This window comes from Festucalex cinctus, chromosome 9 (genome assembly GCF_051991245.1).
Source record: "Festucalex cinctus isolate MCC-2025b chromosome 9, RoL_Fcin_1.0, whole genome shotgun sequence".
In the NCBI taxonomy this organism is placed as follows: domain Eukaryota; kingdom Metazoa; phylum Chordata; class Actinopteri; order Syngnathiformes; family Syngnathidae; genus Festucalex; species Festucalex cinctus.
The window spans coordinates 13,897,566-13,916,266 of NC_135419.1; the positions used below are offsets into that span (position 1 = coordinate 13,897,566).

Here is an 18,701-nt window from a genome sequence, read left to right on the forward strand (position 1 = left end):
TTTGAGGTTTTTTTGTTTGTTTTTTTAAAATAAAGCTGTCTCTCCTCAACTCACTTCAACATATGTACCAAAATGCCACAAGATGGCGGCAAAACAATGACAGCGGATTTCCTGATTTCACCAATAGGCCTGTTTAGGTGAAAATTTGGAGGGGCTCACTGTACAATAACAACATTACATAAGAGCTGTATACAAAGATGATAAATATAAAATTATAATTGAGTAATATAAAATTAATGTTATTCAATATTTTGAATACATTAATAGTAAAATTATATTAAATACATGTAAAGAATGAAAACCTAAAAATAAAGCTGCTGAAACATCGTCGGGCTCCTGGCCTTACCTGATGACGTCATAAGCGTGTCGGTTGATTGGCAACACCTGCGCTTGTTGGTCAGCGGCGCCACGTGCGCGCAGTTGGAGCTTCAGTGCAGCGATTTTGCTTTGATTTTTTCGGGCCGGTTCCCCCTGTTTATTTTGAATGCATAAAAAACAAATGTTTACGTCAGTTGCCCTTCGTTGTTTTCGCGCTGTACTGCTCCTGCTGCTGGTCAGTAGCAGCCGCCCGCCGCCGGTTCGATGCTCCGTGGGTCGTCGCGCGGCCTCCATGAGCGAGTTGAGCCAGTACGCTTATGGCACCATCTTCTCCCCGCTGCTCAAAGCTCTGTCCGAGCTCGGAGGCTCCAAGTGGAACCCGGCCTCCGTGAAGAAGAGCAAACCTGAGCACAGGTACATCAAGTATTTGACGGATACAGCCTTCAAGAGAACGTCCAGTGCGCAGAGGAGTTTGGAAGGGGGTGCGCGCTACAACGTCGTCAAGTTGATCAAGCCGCAAGAGCAATGTCTTGACAAAAGCGATAAAGGTGAGCACAACTCATCCGCTGTGCCAGCAACCACAAAACCGTCCATGTGCATTCGCGTGCGTGTCTTTTCGGAGTAGTACTAGTATAGATTATAAAAGTTGGGAGTTGTTGTGAAAGGGGCTAGGTCAGGGGTCAGCAACCTTCACTGTCAAGAACCATTTTAAGCTAAATTAATAACCAAAAATCTGTCTGGAGCTGCAAAGCATTTGAACATTGTGTAGTGGTCGTCTAATGTATTGTTGGGGGGTGCAACAACACAAAAATATGAGTAGCATCCAATAGCCTACATATAGACATTAGATTAGACATAAATTTTTCTACCTTTTGTCGTCGTTTATGGATTATTTTCTGTTGTTGTTTTTCATTCTTAATTTTGAATATGCATTTTTAGACTTTAATACCTTTCTGTCAATTTTCTGACATTTTTGGCAATTTTATGGGCATATGGTACTTTTCTGCCTCTTTTATTCCTTTTTGGTCATTTTATGACTTTTTTGCTATCAATTTTCTGATATTTTTGGCAATTTTTGTGGACATTTCATGGTAATTTGGGGGATTAAAAAAAACAAAAGTTTTGGGACATTTTATGGCTTTTTTTATTTTTATTTTCTACAATTTTTTTTTTAATTCAGTTCTGTCATTTTTGGCAATTTATGCTATTTCCTCTTCATGTTCCTTTTTGGACAGTTTATGGTTACTCTGTGGACATCTTTTAAGGTGCCCCCATATTTTCCACTAGCCACTTTTTTTCCGACAACTTAACTTTGGACTCTGACATTTTTTGAATATTTAATTAACTTTTTTATTTAATCATTAATTCATTATTTAATCTAAAAAATATATGTAAACAAAATATTCATTTCTACTTATTTTTATTTTAGATATCCACAGGAGGCCACAGGAGAGGGACTCTGGAGCCACGTGGCTCCAGAGTCGTAGATTGCAAACCTCTGGGCCAAGCTTATTGAAATCCCAAATTGTATTCGAGTACTGTTTCTTTTGAATATTATTATTCAAGTAAATAGTAGGGATGTAACAATAAGCGCAATATCGTCGTCGCCATGTTCACAATATTTAAATGCAACACAACTGTTAAAAAAAAAAAAAAAAAAAAAAAAAAAAAGTCAGGTTGATTTGCATTTGTGCAGTTCTAGCACCCTCTGGTGGCTAGTTTATTTTAGAGCAATTAAATTTTCATTAGGCATGTTTTGGCCCTTATGTTTAAAATCTACGCTAATTGTCAGATGAAGGGAACGTAATATGCCTGTGAAGCAAGTCAATATGTGGAGGAACTCAATGTGTGCGTACATTAACATAATAACAAAACATAATATAACATCGCTGTTATGTACAAGAGCACAATATTGTGCTTTTTAAAAAAAAAATTAACAATACATACTGTGACCTTATTTAAATATCGCCAACTTCCCCACAATATCGTGATAATTATCGTATTGTGAGCTTCATATCGTGATATCATATCGTGACGTTTGGATATCGTTACATCCCTAGTAAATAGTAGTCCTCCAATAATTATTTTGTGTAATTTACTTAATGCAGTAATAGCATGAAACCGCAATATTTTTTGCTTTACTTGAATCTGATACCAGCCCATGCATTTTGGAAGGAAAGTAATTCAGATCTTATTTTAAGTGTGGTGTTTTCATTTATTTATGTATTTATATCTTATATATTTTATTATTTCCCCTACAGAGTGTTTCACACTCGATCTGTCCTACAGTCTTGATCAAGTTCGGGAAAAGGAGCAGCTCACCAAGGCGACGCTGCTGCTCAGCCCTGCAGCCCACCTCAACTCCGTGTGCTTCCTGAGCATCAAGGAGCACGAGCACTCCAACAAATGTCCGCTGTGTCCCGGCATCCGGCGAGCCGTAAACTTCACGGCCAGCGCCGATAGCCTGGGACCAGGGAACTGGGTGGAAGTTGACGTCACGCCGCTGCTTCTGCCGCCGTCGCCGTTCCCCAAACGGAACGTCCACCTGCACGTCGACGTCATCTGCCCCGAGGAGCACGCCGGTCACCAAGACCCTTTGGCGTTCACAGCGGAGTCCCCTCCGTTGCTGCTTTATCTCCTCGACGACAGCAAAGCGCCACAGCAGATGTGGCCTCCCACCTCTTCCGCTGCCACGCTTAAAAACCAGATGATCCTCAACGCCCGTCGAGCCAAGAGACGGCGAAGGCGGGAGTCGGCGAAGAGCAAACGAGGCGATAAAAGCCTGGACGTCCACTTGCCGGAGCTTCTTCCGAGCTCGGAATTCCCCACCAGTTACTGTGCCTTGTACGATTTCAGAGTGCGGTTTAGCCAGCTCAAGCTGGACCACTGGATCGTTTTCCCGCCCAAATACAACCCGAGGTACTGTCGAGGCATGTGCCCGCGGACCGTCGGCTTCATCTACGGTTCCCCCGTCCACACCATGGTCCAAAACATCATCTATGAGAAGCTGGACTCGTCCGTGCCGAGGCCGTCGTGCATCCCCTCGCATTACAGCCCGCTGAGCGTCATGATCTTCGAAGACGACTCGTACGTGTACAGGGAGTTTGAGGACATGGTGGCCACCAGGTGCACCTGCCGCTAAGGCAGCCAGTTAACAAACACAGCGTTCTCACCCTCTTTCAAAATATATATTCATAATATTATATTATTCAAACGTAAGATGTTCTGACCAGGCTCTGTGATTTCATCAGTGGTTCAAATCGTTGTGGCATAGAAGACGTTTGTTCTGGAGCAGGTGTGTTTACTTAAACAATGTATTTTAAACATTGGGAAAGTAAGTTGAGCAATGTTTTTCTTTTTTTGTTGCTGTTATTGATGCATCCGGTTTCACACGTGCAATCATGTCATGATATGAACCAAAAAAAAAAGTAGTTCAGTATGTTTTTTTTTTTTTTTTTAAACCTTAGTTTTCGTTAACTTATTTGGTGGTGGTCTGTCGTTTTTTGTTTAATTTAACATAATTATTCATTCGCTCTGTTCTGGACCCAAAAACGAAAAATCAGTCACAAAATCTTATCAATCCTTTTACATATTGTTTTATTCCTGAGCATTACATACAGTTGTCCTGAGTGGCAACTGTCTTCAAAATGTCCACAATGAAAGCTGTCAAGGTGTCCGTGTGTATTTATTCCTTCTGGTCACTAAGTGACTGCATACTGCTATATGAATTTGTACTGGTTAAATGTGACTCCATGCAGTCCATGTATATTTATGCAAATTTTGTGAATTCACTGCGTGTCTGTGTTCAGCCTCTGGATATTCAAACTGATGAAAATAAGTCGACATTCTGTGAAGAGTTGGGAAATAAATAACAACATGCATACATTTTTGTCTTTTGGTTTTATGTATATGGGGAATAGCTTAATGTGGGCGTACTGGGGATGAGGATTTTTTTTTTTTTTGAATGGTTTTATTTGATTTTTTCTTTTTCCTGGATAATTTTTCTGTTTGATTCCTCCCACCCATTTTTTTAAGCTTTGTCCTCATTTTTCTTTCTTTCGCCTTCTGAATTATAATTATTTTTTTCCCTTGATATATATATATATATATATATATCTTTTTAAATCACCCCCTTCCTGACACAAGCAAATAATACCCACATTCATTCATTCAGGACGACCATCTATAGGTGTTTCTTTGATATGGGTTTAAGACACTGTGAAAGAGTCCTGTGTTTGATCCACACACCATAACTAAGACTGTATTATTAGTTTGACTTTACACAGGAACCTGACGACTTTGCATTTGTTCAGGAAGATTATCCCATTCAGATCCGCTAGATATAACAATGTTTGTCCAGGATGCGTTGGATAGTTATGCCGTGCTACATGAATGCAAGGATAGAAAATGTATTTGTTTTTATCACAAAAACACACTCTGAAAAACAAAGAATTATTAATCAAATTACATAAATAAAAAATATTCAGGGGAAAAAACTTTTTCAATGAATGCAACGCTTTACCCTCCAAGCCGCTAGATGGCAGTAAATTACACATTGGGCTCCGTGTCCGTAATGTAAAGGAAGGACAAGGGAAGGGGAACGTTGACGCTCAGCAAAAGACGAGAACGCACGGTAAGCGTCAATGTCATCGAACTAATGTTATGCTTTAGTTTTCATGTAGCAGAGTTCCACGATAGTATGGAATATCACTGATCAGTAGATTAACTTTCTCTGCCTGTGAAGTGCTTCCTTGGACGCCATTAGACTGCATGGCTCAAGGTCTGCTGTTTGTACTTTAGCCTGTCCACCGAGGCAAATGCTAACACTTAGCTAGTCGAGGCTAATCTGTTGTTTCACAGTCATCCAGCACTATCTAGATTCATATTTGGGGTAGAATCCCGGTTTTAAAGTTACTAGTTTGTGTGTTGACATATCGTTGGTGTCGGGGAGCTGGATCACATTATGATGAACATTTATGGATGGACCTCTAACATGAGCGCTGCCATCTATACTTGTGGAATGTGTTTGTTTGTTTTTCGATTATAATCATTGCATGTACAAACGTGTCATTTTCAACCTTTTAGTGGCTTGAATTTGATTCTTTGGTGGTTATGTATTTTATACTAGTTCCTTTTTTGTTTGATCACATTAAAATTACGTCCTCAAATTATTGCTCTTTCTCCTTCACAGTTCTTCTATTTCTTTGGTTGGCATCAGATCAACATGGGCGCCAAATTTGGAAATTTGATCAGGATGAGGCATATCATCACATACAGTCTGTCTCCCTTTGAGCAGCGGGCATTCCCCAACTATTTCTCCAAAGGAATTCCCAATGTGTGGAGAAGGTTCACGGGGTCTTTCTTCAAAATTGCCCCTCGTGAGTTCTATGCTTTTCCAGTGTTTTTATCATTGTAGTATTTGGAGAAAACAAAACAAATCACATCAACAGTTGTATTAAAAGTTGTCTGTTTATGATGGCCCAAGTTACAAGATGGTGCGCAAAGAATTCGTTTGAACAAGTGTCAAGAATACATCATGACTGATGCAACACAGAAGGCTCATTCAGTTACCGGCATACTTTTACAGTGAATCTGTTTTTGTATTCATGGCCTGGAAGTACTTTTTAATTTAGATGTTTACATTAGCAGACTTTTCCCCAGCAGTTTATGAGTCCGGCGGCCCACCAGTGAATTGACGAATAGTAAACACTGGGTTTTTATTTTTATTTTTTGCTACCGACACCCCCCACTTGGATGAACAAGATCTAATGATTGGAACTGTTTTCTAACTGTAAATAAGGGCTTGCCTGTAAACTACTGTATAAAGAACTGTAAAAACCCTTAATTGCTCAACAATTGATAAACGTTCTTTAAACTGCAATATTTTTTCTTTTCTTTTTTCATATTGCACATTTTGTACTTTTTATGTCTCAAGTTGTTGCTTCTAAGACACATTGTTATAAGTCACATTTATGTTTACTTAACTGTTAAAAAAAAAGCAACTTTGTTGTTGGTAGCACACTGCTAAAATGCATATGTTGAATTGCAGCATTTGCCATCATGTACCTGACCATTACGTGGGGCAACGCCGCTCACAAGCAGAGCAAGAGGAAGAATCCCGCTGACTACGAGAATGAAGAATAAACTTTGGCCGGCTCCCAGGCTTCTTCTGTTGTTAAATGCTGCTTCTGTTTCACCAATAAAGATGGAAAAATATTTATGTGAAATCAGTTTGGACTGTATCTATTGTGTGTTTCTTAATGTTGAGCTCATGGCATAATTTTTCTTGGGGGGTCACCGCAAATTTGCTACACAAAATTATTAGGAATACATATAAAAAGTCATGTGCTTGGTAGAGTAGACCTTTTAAAATGAGATGGGGTACATATCACAGGGCTCCTGTGAGAATTTGTATCCCAACCCATAACTTTTATTGTGCAAAACGGAGCTACCTCGACACTATACACTTGCTGAAAATGATCATTGGAACAGAAAAAGTCACGTGATGGCTAGGGTTCACATTTTTAAAATGGGAGACATTACAAATGTAATAATAATAATGAAATACTGTATTCATCAGTAAAATTAGTTTTCAAAATGAAACTCCATTACTCCTTACCGTTATCGATCAAATATGAAAATGACCCGTATGTTGCACATGAAACGCCGCCTCCCCTACGCTACTCATTGTGGCCTGTAGGTGTCGCAGTGGCACCTCCCCCGGCCTCGCATGCGATTGGTCAGCGACACGGGTAGAAAATTCTTGAAGCCTCTCGTTCAGTCTGCCGGTGTGCCGCATGCTGCTGTGTGTGCTCAGCTTCATGGAACAAGAGCAAGGGTGGACCAACGACGGCCGCTGATTGAAATCCTAAACCAAGTCGCTGCTCAGTCCTCATTTTTTTTTTCCACGGAACTGTACCGTTGCACTTCTCGGTGTATCCGCTCTACACGACAGTGCTCCGTTAGCTAGCTAGTTAGAAGATGTCAGTTGTCGGATTCGACGTGGGCTATTTGAACTGCTATGTAGCAGTAGCCCGAGCCGGTGGGATCGAAACCGTCGCCAACGAATACAGCGACCGGTGTACACCGTAAGTATGGGCGACGGCTTTATTTTTACGTCGCTTGCGCCTAGTAAGTCTGGAATGTTCGCGAATTCACCTGTGATCATCTTGTGTGTAGCTAACGATGCTAACTTGGCGAGTTAGCATGCTAACGAGTTTCACAACAGGAAACAGCATGTGAGTGCCGCGGCTAATGCTAGCGTCCGTGACATCGCCGTGAGTTAAAAGATGCCCCAGTTTTTCTTCTGTACATAGAAAATTATTTTGTTGTAATTTAAGTTTACACCATAGTACTGTGACGATGTTACAGAATTTCATATAGAACAACCAAATGTTTTTTGTTTTTTTTTAACTGCCCGTGGGCACAGAAATGCGCGTGATTGGGTGGAGGCCGCCGCGTACTGGTTGTTAAAACGCCGTGATCAATTAATTCTGTTTTATATTAACTTACAACGAGACGCTATTACACTGATACAGTTCAACGCCATTGCATAAAACACATTGAAATGCATCATGTGAAAGCTTACTGCTTGTGACAGCTTCATTGTAGCCACAAAATGTACAGAAAGGAGGACGAAACGGATTTGTCTTCTCTATTTATAGAGCATGCGTTTCTTTTGGACCACGGAATCGATCAATTGGTGCAGCTGCCAAAAGCCAGGTACGATTTTATTCGAATTGGTACAGCAATGTGAATGATTTTGACGATGAGCATGCTTAGAATGTGGCATGGGTGATGATGATGATTGATGATATCAAACAGAATGGCATAACATGGTCACTTTATTGCTTTGTTGACATTAGAATCTTTGTGGTTGAACAGGTTGTCACAAATTGCAAGAACACGGTGCAGGGCTTCAAGAGATTTCATGGTCGGGTGTTCTCGGATCCATTTGTTCAGCGCATCAAATCCAGCCTGGTCTACGATGTTGCACAAATGCCCACAGGGACTACTGGAATTAAGGTAAGCTCATAGTGAAGCATTTACTTTGAAGTTACTTAGGTTTGGGTTACAAGATCTCTAGAATGTGCACCAGACCACTTGGGCAATAAAGCTTGTAGATAAAAACTTGCTGCATGACAAATTTGACCACCTCCATGTCATCATGCTAACTATGATCTAGTAAGAAAACCCATTTCATAATAGTGCACAATTTAGCGAGGGGTCTGGGCAATAATGTGTCGTGTTATAGAAATGTATAGCTCACACAATTGCATTTTCAATAAAAACACAGTCCAATGTGGTGACTCTTTTATTACATCACAATGAATATTGAAAGAGAAAGAGATCAAACACAACACTGGACCAACTCATTTCTTGGAATTCAGATTTTTCATCCCCTAGTGAATAATGGCAATTGAACTAATCTTATTCAGAGGCGAGCGGTCACCATTAGAAGACCTTGAACTGGACCGGCAGTGTCTTAAGTCGAGGATGAAAGGAGATTAGCTGCTGAATAAAATTTGGTACTTGATGATGAGTGATTGACGTGCAGCGTCAAAGACGGTGAAGACTAGAGTGAGTTGCCTGCCGTAAAGCCTATTTTCTGTTTTGTGGAGCTTCCGGTAGACAAACGTAGTGCTTTGCCACTCTTGTGGGAAGGAGCTTATAGTTGAGCAGCAAAAGTAGTATTTTATTGCCATTTTGTAGCTTGACAGATAAAACGGTGAAATTCTTTCTTTGATGGTGACTTGAAGACTGAAGGGGGACATTGTACTTGGTTTTTTATTGCGCTCATAGATGACAGCCATATAGATAGTTGGTAATTATGTGATCCGTATTTGTCTGCCATGTTGGATCTCCTCATCTGAGCTGAGCTAGGTAAGATGGTCAACATGGATCACCTAAATTGAAAAACTAAAAGACCAAATCCGACTTCCCCCATTATATCCACAGTCTCAAACAAAAATGTAAACTGAAAATGAAGATTTAACTCATTTTCTAATGTTGCTAATCCTTAAAGCCAACCTTCAACAAAATGTTGACTCAAGATGGACGCCGGTAAACGGTGAAAACAGATTTTGGCTTTCCCACCTTTTGTTGTTGAAGCCCAAAACTGCACAGTGATTGACTGGAACATAACATGTGGACTTCCAACAATGCAGCCGATGGACAAATGTATACAGTATGTAATGCTTTCCAGTAGGGGTGTTTAAAAAAATCAATTCGGCAATATATCGCGATACTACAGCACGCAATTCTCGAATCGATTCAATAGGCAGCCGAATCGATTTTTTAATATCCATTTTTGATGGAAAAATATTCAACAAAATGTCTAACTTTCATACCTTAAGCATTGAAGAATGTTATATTAATGGAACATTAAGCCTTAATATTTTATTTCAATGCTGTTTTAACATGAAAAAGGTTACAACCTGTTTGTTAAAAGTTATAAAACGGAAATTTCAGCTCAATTCATAATGCATTTTCATACAAATCTTACAGTGTACATCTACAAGTTTACTGAATAGTATTTTCTAAAATTGAGTAAAAAATAAAAAATTTCAACAATCGACTTGTAAATTCATATCGGGATTAATCGGTATCGAATCGAATCGTGACCTATGAATCGTGATACGTATCGAATCGTCAGGTACGAGGCAATTCACACCCCTACTTTCCAGTGTCACAATAGTCAATTTCGTGCTCTGATGGTCATCAAAAATGTTCGCAAACAAAATGTGGAACTCACGAGTTAAGGCTATTTTTTAGATCAATGATGTGGAGCCTTTTTCCTATTAGTCCATTTCAATTTTAGAAAGGCTGCCGAGGGCCACAATGTTATACTGGAATGACGTAACAAATGTTAATAATTATATGAGGAGAATTTGAATAAATGGTGCAACCCCTTTAGGTCATGTACATGGAGGAGGAGAAAGTGTTCAGCATTGAACAGGTCACCGCCATGCTTCTCACCAAGCTGAAGGAGACGGCCGAAAGTGCGCTGAAGAAGCCTGTTGCTGACTGTGTCGTCTCTGTAAGTATCACAAAACGCTTCGATACGTGCTTTATTTGAGTCAAAAGTACCGTATTTTCCGCACTATAACGCGCACCTTCAATGAATGGCACATTTTAAAACTTTTTCCATATATAAGGCGCTACAGTAGAGGCTGGGGTTATGTTGTACATCCATTAGATGGTGCTGCGCTAAAGGGAATGTCAACATAACAGTCAGATAGGTCTTAACTGTATTAATAATTATAAACCCACTTTCTGACAACTCCATTCACTCCCAAAATGAATAAACAGCTGTTTTATTATTTTCTCTGAGGTAAAGTATTAGTATTAGCTAGCGATCCAAGATGGCGGGATCTTCTGCGCATGCGTGTCACCGATCGGGCAGGGTCACCGATAGCGTCTTGACAGCGAGACCTGTTGTGGCTCAATATTGATCCATATATAAGGCGCACTGGATTATAAGGCGCATGGTCAGCTTTTGAAAAAATTGAAGGCTTTTAGGTACGCCTTATAGTATAGAAAATATGGTACTCACCTACATTCCCTCAAATTACAAAATAGTCGATCTAAGAACGCTGTAGGGGCATGTCATCCAATTGGAGAAAAGCTGGCGAAATGATTTCAGGGTGCTAAGAGCAATGGACAAACCAGCAGGAAAAGACTACTTGTCACTTCCTGGTAGGCCCGCAGTGAATATCAAAAAACAAGCGTAGTATCAGTGAATCATTTTCTTCCTATTCAACAATAAAACCCTCCATGACTGATTTCTTCTCCATTTACGTTTCAACAGAATTTTAGAAACATAAAAATGCCTGTACCTTTTTACCAACGTATTTCTTGGCGTTTCCCAGGTTCCCTGCTACTTCACTGACTCTGAGAGGAGATCAGTGGTTGATGCTGCACAGATCGCGGGCCTCAACTGCTTGAGGCTTATGAATGAGACAACTGCAGGTGTGTGCCATTTTTTTTGTGAATGGTCTTTATGAAAGTAGATCAGTCATCATTCACAATGGCTCCTTTTATAAGTAGCCAAATGTATTTATTTATAGCCCTTAATCACAAAGGAGTGTCAAACGGCTACACAGGCCCACAGATAAGATTTATTTATTTTTATAGCCAACCAATGCTAGCTGGAATGTGTTGTAATACTCCCACAGGTGGTCGAGTACGGTACATTCGTACTGCACTTTCAATCACAAAATAGTAACTAAATAAAGACTTAATGGTCATAAGCTGCAATGAATCAAATGTGCAGACTTACTAACCTGAGCAAACAAATATATTTGTTATAGTGATGCATATCGTTCAACGGGCCTCGTCCCGCCTTTTAAAGCCACACACATTCAAAGTCACGGATACTACAGTGTGGGACATGAAAATGGTGATTCCCAAGTGCAGTGGTCCCGTGCCGCGGACCGGTACCGGGCCATGGGCCACTGGACCGGGCCGCGGCGGGCAGCGCAGTTGAAAGAATAAAACAATTACTGTACTTCGGGTTAATTTATGAGCCGAGTCTTTTACGCATGTCAAAATGAATGGAGGCGGTGCCGCACGGAGTGCGTCCATTGCGTGTCTGGAAATCTGCACCCGCCAGACCACAAGATGGTGGGGGTTTAACGTTGGAGAGTTGAGTTCATGCGATAACAACCGTGTATGGAGAGAGCCCTGTTTGTAAACAATAGCCACGCTTGCCTGTTGTCACATCAATATGCTTTTTGGACATTATTTCTGGGACTTCTACCATGGGTTTGGTGTTTAAATATTATTTTGTCATGTTTCATTTATTCTGAGCTCATTTTTTGTCTTCAATGTCCGACTCCTGTCATGCTATGTAGTTATTTAGCAGAAAAAATAGAACACTTGCCGCATCCATTCCGCACCGCACTGCAGCTGGTGTGAATTGACACGCAGACTTGAATGCGTTCTATTCTTGCGCCATCCGTACGGCCGCTGTACGGGAAAAACGCCGAATCCGTTCAGCAGTTAATGTGAATTTGGCGTTATGTTGGTGCATAAGGAGTGCTCTGCTCATATGCTGACATAAAATGGGGCTTTTTAGTTCACGTTATTGTTATATCTACAAAATACCAGAGTTTTTGTATTGCTCGTATCATTCATAAGCATTACCATAGTGACATCACACAGTTTAACCCGCTGGGTTGCTGGTCCGCGAAAGTTGTGGACTTGTGTGAACCGGCCCGTGGTGGAAAAAAGGTTGGGGACCACTGCCCAAGTGGACAAAAATAATATCTGCACCTCACATGCATATTTTGTAACATATGGTTATATAGAAATGTAACATCAATTTTGTTTTTATCCCAAACGCACACACACAACCCAGCTTGGTATTACAGTAGTACCTGGACATACTGTATGAGAGTTTTTCAAGGCGTGTGGTCCTTCAGCCTTTTTTTTTTTTTTTTTCCCCCCTAAACATTTTAGTTCCAAGCGAGCTTCAGAAGAAGCTTCCTTAAATCTGAGAGCAGCCATGACCTCTTTTTGGGGGAATTCTCTAGGTATTTTTTTGTTGCTAGGATACCAGCACTCTTCTTCGAGGCAGTCCACGATACCTCCTTTGTCAATTAGAAGCCGCCCTGACGAAGGAGATAACATCCCTTCAAATCGCAATTGTGACCATTTAAGGCTCGCGTTTCCTTGTTATTTGTTGATATGTAATTATGTACTACAAGCAAAGAAGCAATACCTGTTGGTATTCGGCAAGCCTTCATTTCATCGGTCACACCCATACTTGTCCTGCCGTGACATGTTTACTCCCAGGAGATGAAGTACACACAATTGATTGTGGGTGTTGTTCTTTTGTGTCAATAATATCAATGATGTTGTGCAGTGGCTCTGGCGTATGGGATCTATAAGCAAGATCTACCTGCTCCAGAAGAGAAGGCCAGGAATGTGGTGTTTGTGGATCTGGGCCATTCCGGGTACCAGACATCAGTGTGCGCTTTCAACAAGGGCAAACTCAAGGTTGGGAATTGTCAAAAAAAAAAAAAGAAGAAGAAAAAACCCTATCAGAGCTCTGACAAGCTTTTTACGTGAACTATGTCTCCCAGGTTCTCGCCACAGCCTGCGATCCCGAGCTGGGAGGCAAAGATTTCGACGAGGTCTTAGTCAAGCATTTCTGCGAGGAATTTGGCAAGAAGTACAAGCTGGATGTGAAGTCCAAGCCGCGGGCTCTGGTCAGGCTCTACACGGAGTGCGAGAAGCTGAAAAAGCTGATGAGCGCCAACTCGTCCGACCTGCCGCTGAACATCGAGTGCTTCATGAACGAGATAGACGTCACAGGAAAGCTCAACAGGTCGGCCCGAGACGTTTGAATTCGGCTTTTGGAGAGGTGAGCTGTCATCTCACTTTGCCGTCTTGTCTCCCTCACAAGGGGTCAATTTGAAGAGATGAGCGCTGACCTTTTGGTCAAAGTGGAGCCGCCCCTGCAGAGTCTGCTCGAACAAACCAGTGAGCGTCGCGCCGTTCGATTTCGTAAGCGCAATCCTTCCGCTCACTCGTCTTTGTGTCCCCTAAAGAGCTTAGAAAGGATGACATCTACGCGGTGGAGATTGTGGGCGGGGCTTCCAGGATCCCGTCCGTCAAAGAGCGGATCAGCAAATTTTTCGGGAAGGAATTGAACACCACGCTGAATGCTGACGAAGCGGTGGCCAGAGGAGCTGCTTTGCAGGTACAATACGCACACTTCCTTCCTTTTGTTGACTGATGCACATTTCCTCATTTCCGGTATTTGGCGCAGCTGGACTGGAAATAGTGGAAGCTGTTCTCATGCTGCCATATTATCAAGCAACTTGGTTGTCGTTTGAAATGATGTCATTACACTGACTGAACTACGCAATTAACTCATTCGCTCCCAGCCATTTTCACAGAAGCAATCCCGTTCGCTTCCTTCTGTTTTACTGGATTTTGACTGATTTTGCAAGGCCCACAGAATAGTGTGTTCTATTGCTATAAAATCATGGAACCTATCAAAAGAAAGAATAAAGTCTTTTTTTTTTTTTCTTCTTCTTTTTTTTTAATCAGGAAAAAAATGTTTTTCAATATGTTTCCATTTTTCAGCAATTAGCAGTAGAATATAGCTAAGTTTATCAATTTTCACAAATCTGTTTTTTTCAACATGGCCCTGGTTGATCTCTTATACTCTGCTGCCACCATTCTGCAACCATTCTTTGCAGTTGAGAGGCTGCATCAAAGCCTTCTATGCTGTAGCATAAAGAAATAATAATAATAAATGTATAAATACGTCTTTGGGACACTTAAAACATTTAGAAAAAACATATTTATACGTTTTTGGGAGCAAATGAGTTAATGTCTGTTATTAGTATCGGCGCTGATATTGGGCATTTTGACGAATATCGGTATCAGCATTTTTTTCAAAGTCTGACAGCCGATAAAAGGTAATGCTAAAAACATTTTTAATCTCTTATGAAGTTAACTGAAAATGTAAATAAATTGTTCCCTGAGATTAAAAATGTTTTTAGAAGATTCTGCTGACGCTGTTGAACTGTTTTTGTTCAACATTAAAACAAAGAAATGTGAAAGTTTTAAGATTTATTATTATTATTATTTTTAATTACTTTATTTTTATTTTTTTTTGTGGAAAAAAACAGCTATGGTATTTAGTTGCTTAAGTTTCCATTTATCTTTTTAAGACATGCTGATAACCTTGGGGAGCTCTCAACATTTATTTTTTATTTTTTTAATAAATGTAAAATGAAGTATATTATCTTAAGGGAAAAAAACATGTTTAATAAGGATTAATGCTTTAAGGCAATACAGCAAAGTCAAAATTGCCCTTTGTATTTAAAAAAATATTTATGGCAATATACCCCCCACGAAAAAAACCCCAACATTATTTTGTAACTGAAAATGTTGCAACAATGTTTCTTTTCCACAGTGCGCAATCCTGTCGCCTGCCTTCAAAGTACGAGAGTTCTCCATCACAGACGCGGTTCCATATCCCATCTCCTTGAAGTGGCATTCGGCCGCTGAGGAAGGCGTGAGGTAAAACCTACTCCATCTTTTGTATTCTCCGCTCCTTGTTACCGAACGTGGCATTGACGATTTGACACCCGCTTTGTCGTGTAGCGATTGCGAGGTGTTTCCCATGAACCACCCGGCACCTTTTTCCAAAGTGTTGACGTTCTACCGCAAAGAGCCTTTCTCTCTGGAGGCGTACTACAACAATCCTAACCGGCTGCCCTACCCGGACCCGACCATCGGTAAGAAACAACAATAAAATGTGACGGGAAACTGATTTGTATCAAAATATACATTCTATAGATATTTTTATTTTTCTTCTAATGGTCTTGCTCTGGAAATTGTGATGGGGAAAAAAATTATCTTGTTACCAAATATGCTTGCTAAAAATGTTTGCTTCCATCACAGGAAATATGATCACAATAATTAGTATTTTCTATAATTGTCTGATATTTGTTTTATTTTCTTCCAAACAGGTCAGTTTCTGATCCAGAAAGTTGTCCCGCAGGCTTCCGGCGAGAGCTCCAAGGTGAAAGTCAAGGTCCGAGTCAACATCCACGGAATCTTCAGTGTGTCCAGCGCCTCCCTGGTTGAGGTGATCAAGCCCGATGAGGCCGAAGAGCCCATGGAAACGGAGCAGGTCAATGACAAAGACGGGGAGGTAATAAAAGATGCTGGCTGTCATGTGTGAACTATTCTGCCATTATCAGCTCAACTGGATTTGTGCTAGAGGGTCTTTAAAAAAATAAAATAAAATAAAAATATTGCGCTGTGCAGAGCAAAATGCAAACCGACCAGGAGGAGCAGGAAGACGGAGATGGTCAGAAAGAGCAAGAAGAGAAGACGCCACGAGAAAATGAGGAGATGGAGGTGAAATTTGTTTTTCAGCACAGGCATATGAATTACAAATATGAACATTTTTTGTTGTTTTGAATTTTAATATTAATAATTATTGTTTGAAAGAGGTTTGGTGCCCAAGTTGAGAAGTTTAGTTTGAATGGTTTGAATAAAAAAAAAAAGAAATGTTATTTTGAAAATTTTAAACAAAATTAGCAGTGGAAATAAGATCAACAGTTTAAAGGTGAAGCTGTTTGAATTGGACAAAAAGTGTTGAAATTAGAATAGAAAAACAAAATATGTAAATGTTGGCTTTTATTTTGAAAATTTGAATAAAAAAAAAAGGTATGATGAGATGAACAAATGTTGAAATTAGAGTGGAAAAATAAAGTGCATTTTTTACATTTATTTTTAGAAATAAAATAGCAGTAGGGTTAAAATGAAGAACAGTTTGAAGTTGGAATGTTTTGAATTATTTTTTTATATATATAAAAAAAAAAGTAGAAATAGATGATAAACACAAAGCCTTGCTATGTTAATACCTGTTGTAAAGTATTATTTTAAAAGGAGAGTCAACATTTTATGTCCCCCTTCTTAGACTAACACAGATGAGGGCAAAGGCGAGAAGAAGTCTGACCAGCCTCCACAAGCGAAAAAGCCCAAAGTCAAAACAAAAGTCTTGGATCTTCCCATTGAAAACAGTCCACAGTGGCAGCTCGCCGTCGACATGCTGAATCTCTTTGTTGAAAATGAGGTACAAACATAACTCCCCATATGCACATTTACCAGGAAACAATCCAATAAATGTACTCTACCCTCAGGGTAAGATGATCATGCAGGACAAACTGGAGAAGGAGAGGAACGATGCCAAGAATTATGTGGAAGAGTACGTGTACGAAATGAGGGACAAACTGCACGGCATGCTGGAGAAGTTTGTCGGCGAAGCTGTGAGTTCGGACCTGTCAGGAAGCATGAATGAAGTCAGGAGGTCCTAATGCGAGAGTACGTTTTAATTTCAGGAAAGAGATGCCTTCTCATTAAAATTGGCGGATACCGAGAACTGGCTGTATGAGGACGGAGAGGACCAACCCAAGCAGATGTACATTGACAGGCTGGCAGATTTGAAGGTCAGTGCAGTCGAAATTGCGCCGTCAAACGTCCCAAATGCTATTTTGACGGTCTTGGAAATGATTGCTTCCTGCAGAAACTGGGCCAGCCCATCCAGGAGCGCTACACGGAGGCGGAGGAGAGGCCAAAAGCGTTTGACGAGTTGGGGAAACAAATCCAGCAGTACATGAAATTTGTTGAGGCGTGCAAAATGAAAGTATGCTTTTTCAAACCTGGGTTTAACCTTTCTGCAGCCTCTAATGTCTCGATAAAAGAACAAAAACTGTATTATTTGTCACCTGACATTGAATTTCCCTGCTGGTCAGGATGAGCAGTACGACCACATAGATGAAGCCGACGTCGCCAAAGTGGACAAGCTGGCGACTGAAGCGATGATGTGGATGAACAGCGCCATGAACCAGCAAAGTAAACAGAGCCTGACGATGGATCCCTCTGTCAAAATGAAAGACATTCAAGCTAAAACCAGGGTGAGAAGAGGCTCTTGTTCACAATAGCAGGCACTGAATTTGTCTTTTTGTTTTCTTCCATTGACTTCTGTTGTGCATACAAACATTTCCAGGAGTTATTCTCTGCCTGTAACCCTACCGTGACCAAGCCCAAGCCGAAGGTGGAACTTCCCAAAGAGGACACGCCAGCAGAGCAGAACGGGCCCGTCAACGGACAGGAGAAGTCCCCGGAAGAAGGCGCGGACAAAGGAACGGCCGAAAACGCAGGCAACGCCGCCTCGGAAACGGAAACCAAGCCGGAGATGGACCTTGACTGAAGCGGCGTCTAACTGCCTAAATTTGGGAGCTGGCTGCTTGAGAATGAGTTGCTGTCTTGCGTGTGTTAGCAGTACAGGTGGAATGTTTCAGGAAATGCACTTAAGTCAACAGCAGGCAGAGTTTTTTAGCACACTAATCCCAGCTGCGGGTGGTGGCTCTGTCTGATGCCATGGCATCCATCTCTCTCTCTTTTTGTTTTCTCTCGATGACATCATTCTAAAGCCAGCTGCAATAAGCCTGTTTGACAACGAGCGCCATGATGGTATTTATTTCTGTTGTGTGCTCTGTGTTCTGTGTCACAATACGGTTTTAATAAAGGTATTGAAAATCACTTCCAACTGTAAGAAAAATATGTCAAGGCCTAATTCTTTATTCTAAACCGAAACATACTCCTTATGCTCTGAGTGACATTTGTCGTGTGCTTAATCTCATAACACATCAGAACGGTATCAGTAATTTGCCGTCCAAATGGCAATGCACAACCACAATGAAATTGTTGGTGTGGCTTTTTTAACCACCATACTAATTAATCAGAATGATGTGTATATGTAAAATAAAAGGACTAACACGACACGTTTTAAAGACGTTCCTTGCTGCTGCTACGGGGTAAATGACGTCACAAATACGCTTGACGAT

General features: G+C 40.7%; 3 protein-coding genes across 4 annotated transcripts; all 3 read left to right on the forward strand.

Moving 5' to 3' along the window:
* The first annotated feature begins 333 nt into the window (after positions 1-333).
* On the forward strand, positions 334-4,201 carry gdf9 (growth differentiation factor 9). The gene is made up of 2 exons (XM_077532894.1): positions 334-866; positions 2,580-4,201. Exons 1-2 carry the CDS (start codon positions 485-487, stop codon positions 3,458-3,460), a joined length of 1,263 nt encoding a protein of 420 aa, XP_077389020.1. The 5' UTR covers positions 334-484; the 3' UTR covers positions 3,461-4,201.
* Positions 4,202-4,841: 640 nt separating this feature from the next.
* uqcrq (ubiquinol-cytochrome c reductase, complex III subunit VII) lies at positions 4,842-6,548 on the forward strand. 2 transcript variants are annotated; one of them, XM_077532126.1, is made up of 3 exons: positions 4,842-4,951; positions 5,510-5,696; positions 6,368-6,548. In XM_077532126.1, the coding sequence occupies exons 2-3, from the start codon at positions 5,543-5,545 to the stop codon at positions 6,460-6,462; spliced, it is 249 nt and encodes an 82-aa protein (XP_077388252.1). In that variant the 5' UTR covers positions 4,842-4,951; positions 5,510-5,542; the 3' UTR covers positions 6,463-6,548. The 2 variants fall into 2 exon arrangements, with proteins under 2 accessions (XP_077388252.1, XP_077388253.1); XM_077532127.1 differs by lacking the exon at positions 4,842-4,951 and adding an exon at positions 4,958-5,098.
* Positions 6,549-7,068: 520 nt separating this feature from the next.
* hspa4b (heat shock protein 4b) lies at positions 7,069-18,396 on the forward strand. Its single transcript, XM_077531930.1, has 19 exons — positions 7,069-7,406; positions 7,983-8,040; positions 8,203-8,343; positions 10,235-10,357; positions 11,190-11,289; positions 13,187-13,320; positions 13,407-13,651; positions 13,730-13,806; positions 13,875-14,026; positions 15,254-15,360; positions 15,445-15,578; positions 15,813-15,997; positions 16,114-16,206; positions 16,772-16,927; positions 16,995-17,120; positions 17,193-17,300; positions 17,378-17,497; positions 17,607-17,768; positions 17,861-18,396. Exons 1-19 carry the CDS (start codon positions 7,300-7,302, stop codon positions 18,062-18,064), a joined length of 2,532 nt encoding a protein of 843 aa, XP_077388056.1. The 5' UTR covers positions 7,069-7,299; the 3' UTR covers positions 18,065-18,396.
* The last annotated feature ends 305 nt before the right edge of the window (positions 18,397-18,701 follow it).

Bases quoted from the DNA above. Each gene is read 5' to 3' on its own strand.
- hspa4b (XM_077531930.1), top strand. From the start codon at position 7,300: ATGTCAGTTGTCGGATTCGACGTGGGCTATTTGAACTGCTATGTAGCA. The intron at 8,041-8,202 runs GTACGATTTTAT...GTGGTTGAACAG, and splicing joins GTGCAGCTGCCAAAAGCCAG to GTTGTCACAAATTGCAAGAA. The intron at 14,027-15,253 runs GTACAATACGCA...TCTTTTCCACAG, and splicing joins CCAGAGGAGCTGCTTTGCAG to TGCGCAATCCTGTCGCCTGC.
- uqcrq (XM_077532126.1), top strand. From the start codon at position 5,543: ATGGGCGCCAAATTTGGAAATTTGATCAGGATGAGGCATATCATCACA. The intron at 5,697-6,367 runs GTGAGTTCTATG...GTTGAATTGCAG, and splicing joins TTTCTTCAAAATTGCCCCTC to CATTTGCCATCATGTACCTG.
- gdf9 (XM_077532894.1), top strand. From the start codon at position 485: ATGCATAAAAAACAAATGTTTACGTCAGTTGCCCTTCGTTGTTTTCGC. The intron at 867-2,579 runs GTGAGCACAACT...TTTCCCCTACAG, and splicing joins TCTTGACAAAAGCGATAAAG to AGTGTTTCACACTCGATCTG.